The sequence below is a fragment of the Apteryx mantelli genome, chromosome 2 (genome assembly GCF_036417845.1).
Source record: "Apteryx mantelli isolate bAptMan1 chromosome 2, bAptMan1.hap1, whole genome shotgun sequence".
Lineage (NCBI taxonomy): Eukaryota > Metazoa > Chordata > Aves > Apterygiformes > Apterygidae > Apteryx > Apteryx mantelli.
In genome coordinates this window covers 53,847,608-53,866,407 of record NC_089979.1, presented here as the reverse complement: position 1 = coordinate 53,866,407, position 18,800 = coordinate 53,847,608, and the positions used below count along the sequence as shown (strand labels likewise).

Below are 18,800 nucleotides of genomic sequence, written 5' to 3'. Positions count from 1 at the left end.
TGCCAACAGATCTCACATACTATTCTGGCAGTCACAGGTAAGGATGTCATAGCAATAATTTCTTTTTTTCTGTGAGCTTGTCCTTGTGCTGGAGGTGAGGGAAATTCAATGCTGCTATGGAAGTACTCAGGAAAGCAGACCTACCAGATGTAAATCTCTCTTGCACAAAACATAGCTAATACATGGGAGAATATGGTTCTGAACAATAAATTAAATATTCAGCTTAAGTTTATGGTTAATTTGTCCTCTTCAGTTTATATTTACTTGTTTTTTTTTAAAGGAACTGCTTAGTGCCCATTTTGGTGTATTTTGCAAGAGGTAAAAGTAGAATAAATACTGTATTGTTAACTGTGGTGCAAATGTGAAGTTATTCTTTCCAAGCTCATACTGTCTTCCCCAGATCCAAAACACTTCAAGATATAATGTGGAGATGAAAAGTCTTGCAAAAACAAATTTGTTTCTGGCTAATCAAAGACTTTCTTATTTCATCCTTATGAAAGGAATGGTATTTTTAAAAAACTGAAATAAAATCTTCAAGCACTTTCAATCTTCAAAAAGTAGAAAGAGTCCTGAATCAAAATGCTCTATGTAAATGAGCAAGGTAAGTGGGTTTCTAGCACTCCCGTTTGACAGGCCAGTGGTGTTGTAAGCAGATCTGGCAGACCTGCCTCAAAGCTTCTCAGAAGCACGTGGAAAACTGAACGGTGCCATCGCAAGAAGGCAGAACCAGGCCTGACTCTGCTGCAGGAATGGGAGACAGAAACGCGAGGGTGGTTGCTTGAAACCTGAATGTACACATGAATCCAAATCCACATAATTTTTCAAATAATCTTGATTATTGCACAACACTGGATTTTAAATCCAAATCTACATTTGTGTATAATGAATATAGATTTGTGGGTAGAGTCTGTTAAGCCCAACAGGAAAAATATACTATTCAAATACTGAGCTTATATTCAAGTCACTTGTTTTTTTAATCTAATATAGCTTCTGCTAGACTTCGCTATACTTACAGAATTTAAGCCTCATCCTTTTCTGTAGCCACCTTGCAGAAAAGAGCATTCATAAAGGGATAGCGTTGATACACAGTTAGTGCTATGTAAGGAATTTATCCTGGGAAAACAGTGGAGAAGGACTAGGCAACCTGCAAGACCTTAATCTGATCCTGATGCTCTGACACTGGAGCTTCACTTGAGCAGAAAATGTGCTCAGCAGATTCAGAGTACAGACAGCTTGAAGGGGCTGCAGCTTGCTTTATCGTGAGGAGAGAAAAGGCTCCATTTGGAAATGGGCTGCCCCATTTCCCCATTTCAAAACTACTCATCAAACTATGACTGCTCAAAAAAGTAAAATGAAAGGAATGAAAACTGGCAAAACCAAGAGCAAGTATGAAGGATTTCAGCTTTGCCAGTTACAGTTTGCCAAAGCTGTAAAAGCCTGGCTCATAAAAGAAAGAAAGTCTTATCGGATAAAGTTTGCCACTTTACATCTAGCCCTCAGTACAAGCTTGCAGGGCCGCCTCCAGCCGTAGCTGCTTGTTTTGCCTCCACTGAGACAGGCAAAGTTAGGGGTGCTGCCTCCACCGAGCAGCACAGAGCGTGTAGGCGAGGGGCAGCAGTTCTCTCGCAGAAACAGTGCTTGATGCGCCTCATCCTCTGGCCTGTCCCATTGCTGGCAGCTGTGGGTGCAGGCACGTTGGCTTCTCAGTATGCTGCTGCCCCAGCAGTGCCCCTCGCTTTTCTGTCTCCCATTCCCGCAGCAGAGTCAGGCCTTCTTGCGATGGCATCGTTCAGTTTTCCACGTGCTTCTGAGAAGCTTTGAGGCAGGTCTGCCAGATCTGCTTATAACACCACTGGCCTGTCAAACGGGAGTGCTAGAAACCCACTTACCTCTTCCCTTGGAAGCTCAGGCATTTAAGCCTGTGCTCAAATTTTCATTGCTTTTCCATGTGGTATTTTCCTAGTTGAGAGCTGCTGATAATCCCATCTAAAGCTAATTGTGTCACAGGCTGCTTATCTGCCAGCAACTTGCTTAGAGAGAAAATGCAAGTTATTGATGTAGCTCAGGCATTTATGTTTGTTTGTAGGTCAGGGAAAAAGGCAAACGAAGACACAGACATGATTCAGGCAAACCAAGTGAGGAGAGGTGTCTTATTTACCTGGAATTAATCAGACTGCCAGACAGTAAGAATGAATGCTGTTCCAAGCAAAATACTGTAACTAGGATCAGGATGGGGCTGAGTAAAAAATACACTTTAAGGCCATAAGAAACATGAGAAGAGAAATGCATGATCTTGAGATCCCTATTGGCACTGCTCATCCTTTGGTTTATTATAGGTGTGGATTTAAAAGAAGCAGGCTTCCAGACGTCACACACAAGCATGGAAATTGTTTTAATGAGCCCTACTACATTGAAGCAATTACCCTATAAAAAAATTGTTGTTGATGGAAGCTGTGTTAGGGAACAGTGTGATCATTGCCAGCAGTATTGTCTGGGCCCATGACAAATCTGTCAGCATCTTGAATGTAGTCGCAGGAGAGTGCTTCTCATCTTTAGAAACTGGCTTTAAAGAGCTCTCTTGTGAAAATCCTTTTTCTTTTTCCCTTCATACTTGGGTTTGCTGATCCACTCTCTCCTCTTTACTGTGTGTAAGTTCAAGCGTTGCAAATTAGACAAGAAGCAGCTGGAAATAGACCCTGGAAAATGCATCTTAGCTAATGGAGCTCCTCGGGCAGGCACAGCTGGGACTGCCATTGTGCACATCAAGTTCATGCCTTTCTGCTGTTAGAATAAAGTGAGAGAGAGAAATAACAAAAGCATGCTAAGGACAAGATACATGATTTTCCAGGTGTATAAATGAGCTTACATGTGCCTTTTTGTGTTGGGGCTGAATAACTATGGAGTAGGACGCTGTGGTCTGCTCCTAGAGCACCTTTCTACATCCACTGTGCGCAGGCTTCCTTTGCACAGGGTGGGAAGCCTCTCCCTTCAGGCAGAGAAACCAGGGCGCTGCCAACAGACTAAGGAGGTTTATATCTGAGAATAAGACATCAAAGCAAAATCTCTGCTTGGGAGGTTCAGAGGCCCCACACAATGTGTGTATTTAGGTCCCCTATAGGACCAGAAGGAAAAGTTAATAGTACTGTAATGACTATCTGTATTTCATATCTCTATGGGATGATATCTGTGCCTTTAGCATTTATAATCATCCAACTCCCATTTCACTCCATAAATTCAGCAGCTATTGGGAGACTAAGAAAATGCTGGCATTGTATTTTAACATGCTGAAAACCACCAAGAAATGAGGACACTGAGCTTGGGTCACCAACCTTGATAAGACAGTACAGATAGTATCTGACCTGGAAAAAACATACATATGCTAGCTGGCCAGATCAAATGAGGCTGAAAACTGTTAAAAGGTCATGGTACCATTCCTCCCTGTGAAATTAGAGAGCACTGATAGCTGCTCTGCTCTCCTCTGGGAAGATTCTGTTCCACATATCAGGCAAAAGGTTGGAACATTTTAAAATAAAGGGCAAGATTTTAGAATCTGGTTCAAGAAAGTAGAGTCCTCCTTTAGGCGACCTAAATAATGGCTGTAGGCAGGGTTTAATTTTCATATTGCACAGGAAGAAGTAGGAATGACAGACAAGGAATACAAGCAAATAAACCTCATGGTAAATGTAATGGCCAATTTGCTTTCAAATGCAACAGCTCAGCTCCATTTGAGTATGCATTTGTACTAGCCTCCATAAAGGTCACCCTGCACGAAAGCAACTGATACGAGGATTTGGAAAGGAGAAACATTTTCAACCACTTCAAATTTATTTGGCCTAGCTCTGGGTTTATTCAGCGCCATTTCAAAAAGGATTTTAGAGTTATTCTGGATAGTTCTCTGAAAACACCAACTGGATGCTCTGATGTGGTCACAAGCAGTTAGAAATTTACTAAAAGATGTGAAAGAAAGTGAAAATAAAACAGAAAGCATACTCGGACAGTGCATTAATCAAAGGTGTGCTCGCAGCTGCAATACTGGGTGCAGTTATGATCATCTCAGCTCAAAAAGGACAGTCTGAAACTAGAAAGGATCAGTGCTCTCTTCATAAATAAATAAATTGTAAGCTCACTGCTAGAGCACGTTGTGACCATCCAAAAAATGAATAGGTCTAATAGTGGCTATTAAATATGATGACTGGGATGCAACCTCTAGCTCAGGTTGTCCCTAGGCCCTTGCTTGAAACTGGAAGGATTTATCAAGGGAAGTATTTCTTTCACACACCCTCTTTTTACCTGTTCTTGCCCATTGCTAGAATAGGAAACTGGTCTAAAAACACCCTTCAACTTATCTAATGTAACTGTTCTCATGGTGGTCTTGTTTAGTCTGGGTCACGTTTCTGAAAGAGCAAATTACTGAGGCAAATTGGTCAGGCTGTCTGAGAACAACAGATTGTTACAGGATCCACATGGATCCGTTATTCAATTCACAGTCATCATCTGTATTCCTGATAGCTGGGTGCTCTCTCTTACATACCGCTAGAAAGTGTTGGGAGTAATCCTTGTTCTTAGAAGAGAGCACAAAGACTCTTATAGCTGTCCCTTCAAGAGAAAGAAAAAGAGAGGAAAAGGTGTCTAGAAAGGTGCTTTTCTGGTCCTGAGCACATACACAATGGCTGATCATTGTGTCAGCCAAAAGATGTGATAACATGAAGGATCCAGGAATACAGAAGATAATCATAGCTTTCTAGGTGACTGCAGCAAAATGCATCTCAATCAAAAAACATCCAGTTTAGAAAACTCAGACAGAAGTGAGTGGCAAAGTTATGGAGAAGAAGCTGTGCATGTACGGTATTTTTATCCTATTCATTATATCTCAGTGAAAGTCCCAATTCCATTTCTGTTTCTGAGGCTCCATTGTGATGGAGATCCATGGCATTAAACTGAAGGATTTAGGTAACTTTTCAATAATGTCAGCTATGGAAGGAACAAAAAAAAAAGTGAGATATTCAGCTTCAAACATTTAGAGTGTTTAATAAAAAAACAGAGACTGGAGCAATTTATTTTCTCCTTTTCAAATAATTTTAGAGTTAAAGATCTCTAAAGAGAAAAAAAAAACATGTAGAAAAGATACCAACAAAAGGCTGAGGCTGAAAGGATCTCTTATATATGCTCTCTATTAATTCCCTATATGGGTGTATAATCTGGATCAAAACTGAAAAACTAGATGCTAGTCAAGAAGGTAATATTCAATATTGACTTGTCATCCAAGTTCTGCTTTAGGAATGAAGAGCAGGCTTGGATTTAATAGTGCTGAAAACACTTGAACTGAGATTTTCACCGCATTTAGTCTACTTTTATGAAAATAGAAATTTCTTAACATTTAAACTGATCTCCAAATGGTGCTGTGATCCTTCTATATCTGGAAACAACCAGGAACCAAATGGCTTCCTAAAGAATTCAGTCTGAAGCCCCATGGAAATTTGAAGGCATTCAGATTCAAAATTCCAGCTTTGTCCCATTTTAAAATAGAACAAGAATAAAAGTCATCTACTAAGAACTTCAGTTCCTTACAGAGCACTGTTCATTTATGAAAACTAATTAAAATACTTTGTGTTTAATGTTTCTCCCCACTTACTTGATGCGTCTCAACGCATTTGCGGTTGGCTGTAGTGATCGTACTATATTGTTCCTAAACCCAAGAGTGATGCCCTTGTATATCCTGCTTCATGCTGTCTCTTCCCTTTTTTTATTACTCTGCCTAGGCTGTTCCTAAGAGTTTTATGCTTGGATTTCTGTCTCTAGAGCTGGTTCCACTTCCTTTGGACTCCCTCCATGGCTGTCTTCAGGCAGTGCCTGGCATCAGACCCAAGAGCAGAAAGCTTCTCTCTCCTATAGACTCAGGCTGTGCCTTGACTGCCATCGTATAGCCTGGCTCCTAGTTATGCAGTGTGTGCCATAGTCCCTGTCTGGTTGTAGTTTCATTTCAGGGTACAGGGTGAGGAGGAAGGAAGGAAGGAAGGGGAAGAACTGGTGCACATTTGCTTCCCCGCCCCCATACAGAGCGTTTCTTGGCCGCAGCACTGTGTGTACGGTGACAGTTACTGCAATGCAGGCACCCAGGAAGCTCAGGAGAGACGGCTGCCTCACTGCAATGCTGGAGCAAGCCAAATATAGTTGCGTCTGATGAGACTGGGACTTGGCACAAAGGAAGGGAAATTCTTACTGACAGTGCTGGGAATGGCAGAGCAGACATTAGGGCTGAAGGCCTGATGCAGGAGTAGATATGAAGTTCAGATGCAGGAGGAAATAGGAGGGAACTAGAGGGAGAAGGAGAATAGATGAAAGTAAGACAGCCATGAAGAGGGCTAGGGGATGGGAGACTGATTTAACAAGAGCTGGGATACAGAGAGAGAACTCAGGCTGAGCAAAGGAACAGGCATAAATAAATGAAGGAGAGACAGATGGGAGAATAAAACTGGAGTTGTATGATCTCACACATGTAGTCCCACATGAATGGAGTATTAACACATATTTTGGAAATTAAAGAATCTTCCTTGTTAGACTTGTGTTAGTGGCACCTCTGGAGCTTGGTACCTTTGCAGGGCTGCAGCCTAAATAAAGCATCAGCCCAAGTATATACCTGCGATCTTACATTACACGTGTTATATCCTCAGGGGTCCAGTGCTAGTATGAGTCTGGATGATTATGGATATATTTAGAGCACATTGCGTAGAGATATCAGAGTAGGCTACCCAGGGTACTGGAAGAAGGATCGCCACGTTAGCGTGGTATAGTCTGGGCTAATGAGCCTTGCTGAGAAACCTTGTGCCTAGTTCTGCTCAGGTGGCTGTGCACAGCAGTGAGCTTATGCCACATAGACAAACCTCCAGTCCAAAAGCAGACTCACGATTTTCCTTGTTGAACTGGAGATGAAAGGACACTTCAAGGACTTAGAGAAGTCTGACAGCTAATTAGGCTATTCCAGTTCTAAGACATAGAACTGTGGATAACGGATGCTGTATTGCGTTTGGAAAAAAGAAGGAAGGTATCTGGTGATCTGTTAACATAATTTGTAGCCATGTTAAAAATGAACCCAAATATGACTACCTCGGATATGTTTGGTAGCCTTCAGAAACTTTCCCAAGGTGATGGGGAGGGGAAGTCTTTCTTTTGCTTTGCTTTTCTTTCTTTCCACTCTCTCTCCATCTATCTGTGCTATATTAAATGACATTATTTCACTCAACTCTGTTTTCCATAGGTTGGGATGGTATGGGAGAGCAGTGGGAATGGCTACACCAGCTACTGAGCAATATGTTGCCCGATGATTTTTGTAAAGAGATTTAAAAGCATTATCACTTTGAATGTATTTGCACACTAACATTATTTTGCTTGGGGACCAGGTAGTTTCAGGGCTTAGATCTGGAAAAGAAGAGGACACTAGTTCAGATACAATCTTCAGAATTACTCAGTGGTCTCAGTGACTAGAGATACTAGTCTGAATTCACTTCCAGTTGGAGAGAACACGTCAGAAATCAATACTGCAGTCGATATCAGTGAGGGTTTGCTCTCTTTCTTACAAGACAGTTTGAGGAACTACCAAAATAGGGTGTACAAACTCTTCAAGTTCCAAATTAAGGAGCAGTGAAATGTACATTGCTACCAGGTATATTGTTTACCCTCTGTACTTAGATTTAATATCGAGGTGCATCAGTGTTATATTTGTAATAATCAGTTTTTTAAAAGTGCATTTAGTTATGTGTTTAATAATTCTCAAACCATGGTTATTAAAAATGCCTTTTTTGCTTCTCAACTGTGAGCAAAAATTCATAGCTTTTTAATCTTACTTTCTGAGTGTTTTTTAACAGCTTATTCTTTTGAATTTAACAATATCCTTTTTATTTCAGACTGAAAGATTCCAATATAATGATTGAAGATCAATCCTATAAGATGAGTCCCAAAGCAAAGAGAGCAAAACAGAATTTGATCTCTGAGGACAAAGAGAACAAAGCCATGGACTACTCAGTGCCTGTATTCACAGGACGGTATGTTCATTTTCCTTTTGTTTGGTATCTTATTTCCAACATTTTATTAACAAATCATAAAATAACAAATTCATTCATCTCTTAACGCTCCTGGATCTCAAGGTGATTGCACTTTACATGAGTGAAAAAAAGACGGCGAGAAGTTAACTGACTGGCCCCAAATCAGACATTGAGCAGCATCCCAAGCAAGGACAGATATCTAGGTGTCTGGACTTAGTTTCATACACATGGCTACTTTCTGTGAAACTAAGGTATACTTGCAGATCATGTACCCTGATTCCTGGGAACTGGCCAGATGTTGTCCACTTTATTTATCTTACTAATTGGTTTGAAGACTTGCTCTGTAATTCAATGTTTCTTACCAAGTATTAAACATAGGGACACTGAAACAATGTGCTAATGTTTTGTCCTGGCGAAGGAAAAATCTGGAATTAAACCAATTAATTTCCCAAATCCATCATAATGATTCATACTGATCTCACGTGCTGGAGGTATTTATTGCAAGGTTACTACTGATGTAATACATTTTACTGCAGCAGTGTCCTAAGTGAAGCTGAATGTGAACTTTGTGTGGAAGCCAGAACCAATGCAAGCAAAGAGGCTCCCCTGCCCTTTTGGGGATATGGCATAATGATTTATTATGAGCCTCTGACAGTTCAAGCATAGTTATTTGTTCAGATTAATACATACCAGGGTGTGGTAAGGAAGACTAACTCCTGATTGGAGACCATGAAAAAAAATCTTGCCCACGTGCAGTTGAACAGAAACCTCTCTTTGACTTGTCTTTCTTCTGCAACACAGCACTTTTCAGGGGACATTTTTAAGCTGTTTCTGGAAGTCGGTGATCTAACATCTGCTGCTTAATCAACATGCAAGAAACAATGTCATTTCTGCTGTGCATCCAAACATGTGCCTTCATGTGAAACTCTGAGTTCCACCTTGTTAGTGGGAGACATTACTGCTTTTGCTGTTTGAGCATTCTGCTTTTGTGATAAGACCAGAAGCTTTTCTATTCATTCCCTCCTACTATCCTGGAGCTATTTTTACTAATCCTTTGCACATTTTGCATCAGATTCATTGTTCTTTGATCCAAACCATATTCAGAAGCATACACTGTCACATTTTTAAACCATTTCTTTGGAGTTTCAATTATATCTTCTATGATATAAATAAATAAATATATCTCACGCAAAACTTGCAGTAACACAGTTTCAAGGCTTCTCACTACCTATGTGCTTCACCCTGCACATCTGCTTATGTGGCAGTAGATTTGCATTTCTCTGTTATCTGTCCCCCCTGATGTCAAACACAAAGGTGCTCCCTTTTTATTGTGTCTGGATTCTACAATAGTAAAATTTAAAATGTTGGTCAATAGCTGGAAATCATGACTGATGGCTATTACTTCTGGATTTTGGTCTTAGCTTTTATTCTAGCTCCTGTGATCTTAGCAGGTCATGACCTTCATTTGCTTTATTTTACTTTTTGTAAAATGAATACAGTAATATCTAACTCAGTGTCACGGCATGTAGCTTCATTTATCTGTGTCTGTATGGTACTTTGGGATCCTACATTAAAAGATACTGTTGGATTCTTACATCATTTTCACTATTCTTCTTACTGTTATTGGTACCAATCTTGCTTTCTCTACATGGCAACTCAGAAAGTTGTCTGCTTTTGTGCCACTGAAATGACCCAAACAGTTTTTTGTAATTAGTTTAAAAGCATGAAAAAGACATATAATGATTATTAGTGTGCTCAACGCAACATGGTATGAAATGGTTGGGGGGTATGAAAGAGTTGTGAGGGGTCTGTTTTAGGCTTTTTATTGGCATCATGTTCATGACTGCATGCCAAGACTGTGGAAGTTGCATACCACATTACTGTTAGATATTTATTTTTGTTTGAAAGATAACAGCTGAAACTGATTCAACCATGTGCATGTTATATGTCATTCCCAAATTCTCCTGTGAAACTGATGTGTTGTTTCCCATGAGCAGATAGCTTTTACAAGGAATAGTTATTTATAAAAGTCAACACTCCATGCATTTAACAGAGCTGATACCCACCCTGCTGGATGACCTTCAGCACTGTGTCACTGTTTCCATTATTTGATTCTATTTCAGAGCTTTCAAATTCTGCTGTAAAAATTCTCTCTCTCAGAATATGCAGTCCATAACTGCTCTTCTTAAACACCTAGCCTAATCCTTGCAAGATGAAATTAGGAACATCTAGCCAGTTCTTTAGACAATAAAACACCAGGATGTGATTTAATGCCATAAGTGCTAAAGATGATCGATACTGGTTATGGCTCATGAAACTCTTTGCACCCACTAATGAATCTAAGCCAGAGAGTTACAGATAGCAGATATCCATCAAATAATATTTTATATTTGTCATTTGGGGTTTGATCCTTTTGTCTCTGATAAGTATTTTCTATTGAAACCCCTGAGACTTGACTGCAGAATCAATTCTTAAATGCCATTGTGTGTTGCTTCTGATATACTTCATCATTTCAGAGAATATTAACTGTTTCTCTTTGATTTGTGCAATTATAACAGGAAGAAATGATTTTTCATTAGCAAATCTAAATATTTAATACTGTTGATCAACAGCATCTGGACACCAGTACTGTACAGGTCTAGGCTGAGTCCTATATTGGCTTGAGGATAATCATCAGCTCTCAGAAGATGCTTTATGCCTTGAGGATCAGGTCCATACTATGAAGTTGCTGAGATCTTAAGCACCACAATTAAGGAAGAAATAATATCAGCTTGCCTTTAAAAGAAAATGCTGCTGATTCATTTAAACTGAATATAGGTAGCTACATTCATATTCATTAAACTGAGTTTTCAAAATTGTCTTTAGAAATCTCTGTCCTATCTCTGCAGCTTCAAAAGATATTTGTCGGGGGGAACTGATGTGTCTAAGTGAAGGGAACCATACTGTTGATACCTGTTAGGATCCTCCTGTTAAAGTGGCCTGAGACACAGAAAGTTCAAGGCAGAGTTTGAACACAAAAGAAGTCAAAGCCCTATGCTGTTAAATAAGTTTTTTAGTCTTTTGAGGAATTTTTATGAGCAGTTAATTTTCCAGCATATTCCACTGCTTGGCTATCTTGCTTCTCACTGAACTGATACCATACCACAAAGACAAGGGGCTGTACAGTTAATTTTGGGATAAATCCAAACTTTCCTAACTGTTGAGATGCACTATCAAAGGCATAATATAGCAATCCTGAAAAAACAGAGAAAACCATTTTTCCTAATCTTTTTCAGTTGTAGCAGTAAAGTGTGTTGTGATAAAATGATGAGGCTAGTTTAACCACATCTGGAAATAAACAGAAGCTGCTCTATCTGCAAGAAGGCACTTAACAAGTACTTAAATAAAACCTCTTTTCATTCTGAAATCTTATGTTATCCTAAAATAACTAAACTCTGCAGAAGAATAATAATGCTTCTCCTTAGATCAAGGAATTCTTATTGTATATGCACTCCTATAACAGCTATGGTGTTCTGACAGTGTTAAAACAGTTTAGCTGCAGTGGTACTTCCACATAAGCATGGGAAAAGAGGATTGGACCCACTGAGAGTAACAGTTCTTTGCACCCCCCTCCCTTTGTAGAAAGCTGGAGGAGGATACTGCAAGGAAATAAAAGAATCAGAAATCATTAAATCATCTTTTTGAAAGCATTTGGAAGAACAAACAGCCTACAAACATAAATAGATTGAATTTTCTATGAACAAAGAGAACTTTTGTGGTATACTATGATGTTCATTTCGTATAAATCAAAAATGACGACCTTGCTGTGCAGCTACAATCTCCTTCCCCCTTTGGTGTTGTTACTAGTAATGCCATAGCCGTAAGTCAATAACTGAAATGTAAGCCTGACAGATCTGAAGGTATGCCTTATGCTAATCTTTATAGCAATGGAGATATAGAACTACAGCAGGAGAATCATTAAACTAAAAATGTGCATGACATACTTATCAGGAGAGGCACTGCAAGTGGCCGTGACTTCAGACATTGAAATAATCATCGTTCTGCGTTCTATGTTTCTGTTTTGAATACATATGAGATTGTTATAGGGGTAATGATCCTCAAAGTAGAAATACATTATGAAAGATTGTTGGCCTTTTTATATCCACTGTAGTTGGCTAACTTGATAGACAGCATCAATGGAATGTGTTCTCATCATTTTCCAATGGGATTCTGCTTTCTAAAAATTCTTTCAGTGAAGTGACTATCAGTGGGATCACAGACACAGAAGAAGAAAGAATCAAAGAAAGTGCTGCATATATTGCCAGAAGGAACCTTTTGGCTAAAGGTGAAGGAGTTAGTGTGAGCAAAGTGGCCGCATCAGCTTCTCAAGAAGAACATCATGAAAAAAAATCAAGGAAAGTAGCAATCCGGGAGTCTGCTGAATGTGTGGCCCTGAAGAAAACGGTAAAAGCATAGAAATGAACACCTCGATTGTAAACAGTGGGTCTTTTCTTGTTTAGTGTTTGTAAAACACCTGGCACAACAGGGCCCTGATCTACAAACACCAGTGGCAACCACAATAATGTCAGTAAACAGCGAAATGTATTTTCAGTGGCTAAAAGCCAATTATTATCTTGGCGTTAGGTGGATAAGAAAAGTGCCTTGGGTGAGCAGTGGGAACTCTTCAGTTACTCTGGGAGTGAGGGAGAGAGATGGGGACAGGGGAACAGTATTTTGTTGAGCCAACACCTATCTAAATGGCACAGCATTGTTTTCCTGAATGATGAGGCACTTGCTAGGCAACACTTCTCAATAAGAGGACGATAGCTGTTTTATGGACTGGGAACAACTTTGTCCAAAGGGTTTAACAAAGAGTTTGAATCACAGTATGTAAGTTACGGAGAGAATTGTGAAAGACATCTAGAACTGAATCTCTAATTTTGAGTAGTTTTTACATTATTGTGTAACTTGTTAAAAAATAATATTCAGAGAGTAGTTACAAATACATTGTGACCAGACTGGCAGGATATATCAAGTGCAGACATGTTTTATTCAGTTAATTTATTAACATTCTGAGCAGAAAAACTGACAGTATGCTTACAAAATACGCTCGTAACATCAGGTAGGAAAGGTTGTAAACACTTTGAAGGACAAGGTTAGAATTCAAAATCATCTTGAAAAATTGAGAAACAGTCTGAAGGTGAAATTTGATAAAGAAAATGGAAATTACTACACACAGAAGAAAAAGAACAAATAACTGAGGAATAACTGGCTACATAAAAAGTACTAGAGGATCTGGGAGTTATAATAGGTCATAAATTTAATGTTAGTCAAAACCATGATTCTGTTGTATAAGAATATAAATGCCATTCTAGAATATATTAACAGAAGTCTTGTAATTAAAACATAGGAGGTAATTATTCAATTGCATTGGAAACTGTGGGATCTGTGATACAGTAACGAGTAGTTAACATTTTATGAATGTTGAGGACAAGTGGAACATGTTCAGAGGTGAGAAACAACAATTGTAAGGAAAATAGGTATTGTGTAGTTTATAAAAGACTAAGAAGATTATGAAAACTGTCTTCTTTTAGTAACCTTAAGGGAGCTGTAATTCTCCATACGTATGAAAGTTAGGGCAAAGTTAGGATTTTTTTTCTAATGCTATAAATAGTCAAACAGTTGAAACAGTTACTTTGGGAGGAGAAAAAACCCCATCAGCAAGAAAGGTTTGAGAGCAGGTCTCTCAGAGATGTTCTAGGCATATATGATTTTGTATTAACAAGGGTGTGTGGAGGACGTCTGAATTTGAGACCAATTTCACCTTTGATTCTGTTTTCCAAAAACAAGACTTAAATGTGGAAAATTAGTTTACTTAGAATAGTCCTAAGGGAGAAAAAAAAATCTAATTATTTTGAAAGGAGAACATCCTGAAGATGAAAAATACTGTTTCATGTCTCCAAGTGAGATAAATATATTAAGTGTGTCCATCTCGATTTTAAAATAAATATTACATTTTTTTCTGCTCTTAAAAAAATCCAAAAATACTTTTGTGTATAGATAATTTGCACTTATATGTGCTGAAGTTTATGATGAAATGTTTCTTTTCCAGCTAGAAGATACTCAGGCATTCCACAAAAAGTTGAATCAAGATAAACTTTTACATGCTCCTGAGTTTATTATCAAGCCTCATTCGCACACTGTCTGGGAAAAGCAAAATGTCAAATTTCATTGCACCGTGGCTGGCTGGCCAGAACCCCACGTTACATGGTAGGTTTGTATCTCTGTCATTGAAAATCACCATATAACCAATATCCAAACTTATCTTAGGGAATGGGGTATTTTTTCAGTAAAGATATAAGATCACCACCCTTTTTTATTGTAAAAAGCTTTCTAGCCACCTTGTATAAAAAGGAAGCAAAATACTAAAAGGCAAAACGTCTCTTTGCATAAAAACTTAACAATATGAATACATAGATAAAACATGTATATTTTTTTTATGGAGACATCCAAAATACTCCTTCTGTCTTCTGAGGAGGGAAAAAGAGCAGTATAATATATCTTCAATGCTATCTTTAAGAGGATGTTTTCTGAAGGCTTCCATGTTGTGTAGAAATGCTGTTGATGTCCCTGAAGCATTAATGCATGCTTTAGTGAGGAAACAGGTGCTTAGCTGCTGAGCAGTTAAAGCACTGAATCTCAGTGGAATTAAAATCTCATGATGCAGGATGTTTACAGGAAACTCATCATACTTATTTGAACTGAAAGGCCATGGATAGATTTAGGGCCCTCCAAGTACATGGAAAGCTTTGGAGTCTATTGGAAGTTTCTGTTCACTTGAATTGTCTTTGGACCAAGTCTTTATTGTAAGAGCTTCAAAATAAACTCTTGGACATAGCTGAAGGTCTAATTTGGGTCTTGGGTTAAAGTTTACCATGCCTGCAATTTAATTAGCTTAATTAACATTGACTTTTGAAGCCTTACTGTCTCACCATCTATTGGGTTGATCCGTCTTATCTGATTCATGCCACACAGATATGAACAAGTTATTCAGATAATAGTTAATAACTTTTTTTCAAATGTGAAATGAGATTTGATATTCAGTTTTTAATTTAAAAGATTCTTCCCAAATGCATATATAAAATGAACAAAGAATAAGCCTATATTCAGCATTAAGCATTAATTATAAATGATTACTATAGAGATTCTATTTGTAGAGACAACAGAAAATATCTACTATATCATGATGTTAAGTAATATTCATATTTTGTAGTTTATTATTTGAATTACTTAATAGACTCTGTGTTTATTTAATACCTATAAGACCTTAATATCAGGGCTTTACAAAAGGTTTACTACCAAAAAGCATATTAATAGGCCATACCTGATGCCCAGAAGTCTCTTTCCTTAAACTTTAACCACCAATAGTCAAGCTCTGTATGGACACATTTTTCCACTTGTGTAAGAACTGTAAGTGCTCAGCTTTGACGTACATCTCAGAGAGGATTCCAGACAAATGTTTCAGATCTGGTCTCTGTTGAACATAAGAACGGTCAGCTTAAGATCCACGGTCATAGCTGTAACCCGACTCTATAACCTGTATACAAACCAAAAAAACAAGACCTGAACCATTTTCACTTTGTTTGATATTCACCTTATCCTGAAAACCTGACATGGTTAAACCAAGCCTTCAGCTACTTGCCTTTGCTCTTACTGAAGTGAACCAGCCTTTCAACTAAGTGCTAAATTTGGATGGTGGAATTTAGTACATTTTTTTACTGTGCATTTGAACTCCAGGAGGACTTTAGTTTGCCATGGGCTACTAATGGAAAAAATGAGTTCATAGCCATTTTAGCAGGTGGCTTTGCTCAGGGCTACAGAACAGCACTGGCCTGGATCTATCAGTTTTCATTCAGTATTTCTAACTAAATGTCAGTCATGTATTCCGAATGGTTGTTTTTTGTATAAGCAATGAAGACCTTTTCATGCTGTACATAATAAATTATAAATCTCATGCACTTTCTCTAAAGAAAATCTTACAGTGTGATACAGTTGTTCCTACTCCCTTGGAAAAAACATACGGAAGACCCAAGACATTTGAAACCAGTAGCAGAAAGCATAAACTATTAGTGCATAATGACACTAGGAGGTTGCAGTCCAACATTAGCTAATGACGTGGCTGTTCTGGAATCTGTCTTTCCAGAAATAACAAGTGGTCCTTCTAGTGCATGAGCCCTGTTCTTTCCATAGATTATTATAAACAAGCGAAAACTGAATCAATTATTTTTTGCTAATCCAATAATGAAGACAAAAGAAGTGAAAGTCTTCTAATACTGGCCTGACTCAGTTGAAGCTTGGTTCTGCACAGCTCTGCATGCTATCAAATGCTCTTGCTGCCATCAGAATCAGAGGGGCGCCCAGCCCTGTGGAGGAACATTTAACAGACTATGGCGTCAAGTTCTGTTTCACAGAGCAGGTCAGAGACTGAGTACACATAGTCATATTCCCAGAAAAAAACATTAAGATCTGATGACTTTATTCTAATTTTAAACTATTTGGCACAGCACATGGAATATAAAGATGCATAGATGTTCCCAGGCAGATCAGTCTGGGAAGCACTATCACACGGAATAGGTGGAGAGTGGTGGTAATGGATTTACTCTTAGCTGACCGATGTATTATTATTTGTTGTAAGTCAGGTAATGCAATAGGAGATCTGTAATGGGGACAAGAAACTCTGCTACTATTTGAAGTGTGGAGTAGAGGGTATTCCATTGCATTAAGTCCCTTTTCACAGACTTCTTGATGAGAAGAAGATCAGTATGCATTAAGGTTTATGATCCTCACTCACTTTGGCACTTTGAAAAATTCCAGTGCATTACTGTACAGCAGAATTTGTAGCGAGGGAAATGTGTTTATTCCCAATGATAGGAAACACTGAAAGTGTTGAAAGGCAATTTTCAGGTTTATTGCAGTTATAGCTTTATCTTGAGATATATTAAACTGATAATATTCTTCATAAAAATGAAGTTGCATATTACTGACTTGTTTGGTGAAGTGGGGCACGCCACTGATAATGGGCCGGTTCCCTTCCCTGATTGAAAATCATGGGAGAAACTGACATTTAAACCAAAAATGAAGAAGCAAAATCATTTAGGATGGATATCTATTATGACTTATGAAAAGAAAGGCTTAGTTAAGCTACTTCTAAGTAAGAGATGAAGACATTTTGATCTATAATCATTTATATTTCCATTCCCTAATATATACACAGCAAGCGGCACAAGGAAAGCTATAGGAATTCACTGTCTTAGGAAACATTCTTTCCTTACAGATCTCTTCAAATCAGTCACAAACGTACCAAATGCAATTCTGTGTTAATTTTATTAGACTTCCATTGTCATCATATCACCAGTTTGTTTTGTATCGCTGGTGCTCACTTATGACAGGTTTCTTTTGAACAGTTATTTAATAACACCATCTATTTTCCAAAATTAATGACCTTGTAAGCAATGATTTGTGAGAAGAAACTACTTTGTTCTACTGAATTCTTCCTCTGTGAGACTCAAGCTGTTGATGTATATTCTGAAATTAGCAGTGCCAGTTCAATACTGATAAATACTGGTTCATTCCTTCATAGTACTTACTGGGAATTTTAAACAGTAAACTTAGTACCTGACTCCTACTATTGAAGATACACCTGTACCAGAAAACCCTCATAGCTTGCACTTGTAAAGGCAGAAAAGCTGTTTGGTAGTACAGTTTTTGCCAGATCCCTCATTGCCATGCACTTTCCCATCAACAGGATTTTTTACCCATCTAACACTATATGCATCAGGGCTTCTGCCAGCTTAACTATGCAAGTAAAAAAAAGTTAATTCCCTACTGACATTTTTGTGAATATGCAGGTTTTTAAAGTAGATTGAATGTGCAAGCCAAACAAAAGGTGCAAACTATCTAGTGGGTAAGGATGCTACAGAATTGTTATTGTTGCTGATTCACAAAACTCTGAAATGTTGCTCATGTGATTCTTCCATTCCTAGACAAGGAGTAACTTGAAAGTCATGGTAATATAAGCTGATTTTCGTCCTGTTCAAGGCTATTTTTTTCTTTAAACTAGAAAATAAAATTCATCTGAGGCAGGGGTAAGAGAGAGAAAGAGAGAGAGAGAGAGAGAGAGAGAGAGAAGCCAGGCTTTCAAAGATATGTGATGTTATTTCCCAGATATTAGACTACAGTTTATCTAAGAGAAACCTGCAGAAGCTGATATTATATTCCAAACACCAACACCTGACCTTTTAAAGTATATGATTCTATGCTTCTGTTTGTGACATATTGTTGCTTTGTTTTTCCTTAGGTACAAAAACAATGTGCCCATCAATGTACAAACCCCTCCTGGCAAGTATATCATTGAAAGTCGATATGGACTGCACTCACTGGAGATTAGCATGTAAGGGAATACCAGATAATTTAGCAAACAACTTAAGCTGAAATGTTGCTATAGATTGAGACCTGCAAAGTGGGTACATATCTCTTGGGGATGTAAGGGTAAGAGCTATTAAGTTTGTACAGCTGAGAATGCTATCCACTAAATGTTGAAGCAGTTCTGGTTTTCATCAGTAGAGGATAAGCAATTTACTGAAGTGAGTTATTTATCTGGATTATTATTCTATTTCTGAATGAATCAGAAACATGTGGGACACTTGTGGTTACTTTTCCCATTTGTCTCCCCCTCCATATGTACAGTTAAACATGAAAAAAATCTAGTATAGGCTAAAAATA

General features: G+C 38.3%; 1 protein-coding gene across 1 annotated transcript in view; it reads left to right on the top strand.

The window, feature by feature from the left end:
- The window catches only part of MYOM1 (myomesin 1), a 77,142-nt gene that overhangs the window by 2,023 nt on the left and 56,319 nt on the right, over positions 1-18,800 (top strand). Inside the window, exons 2-5 of the mRNA XM_067292354.1 lie at positions 7,902-8,039; positions 12,272-12,482; positions 14,131-14,288; positions 18,376-18,468. Of these exons, the coding sequence (XP_067148455.1) occupies positions 7,902-8,039; positions 12,272-12,482; positions 14,131-14,288; positions 18,376-18,468 (600 nt within the window). The remainder of the gene's footprint in view (positions 1-7,901; positions 8,040-12,271; positions 12,483-14,130; positions 14,289-18,375; positions 18,469-18,800) is intronic.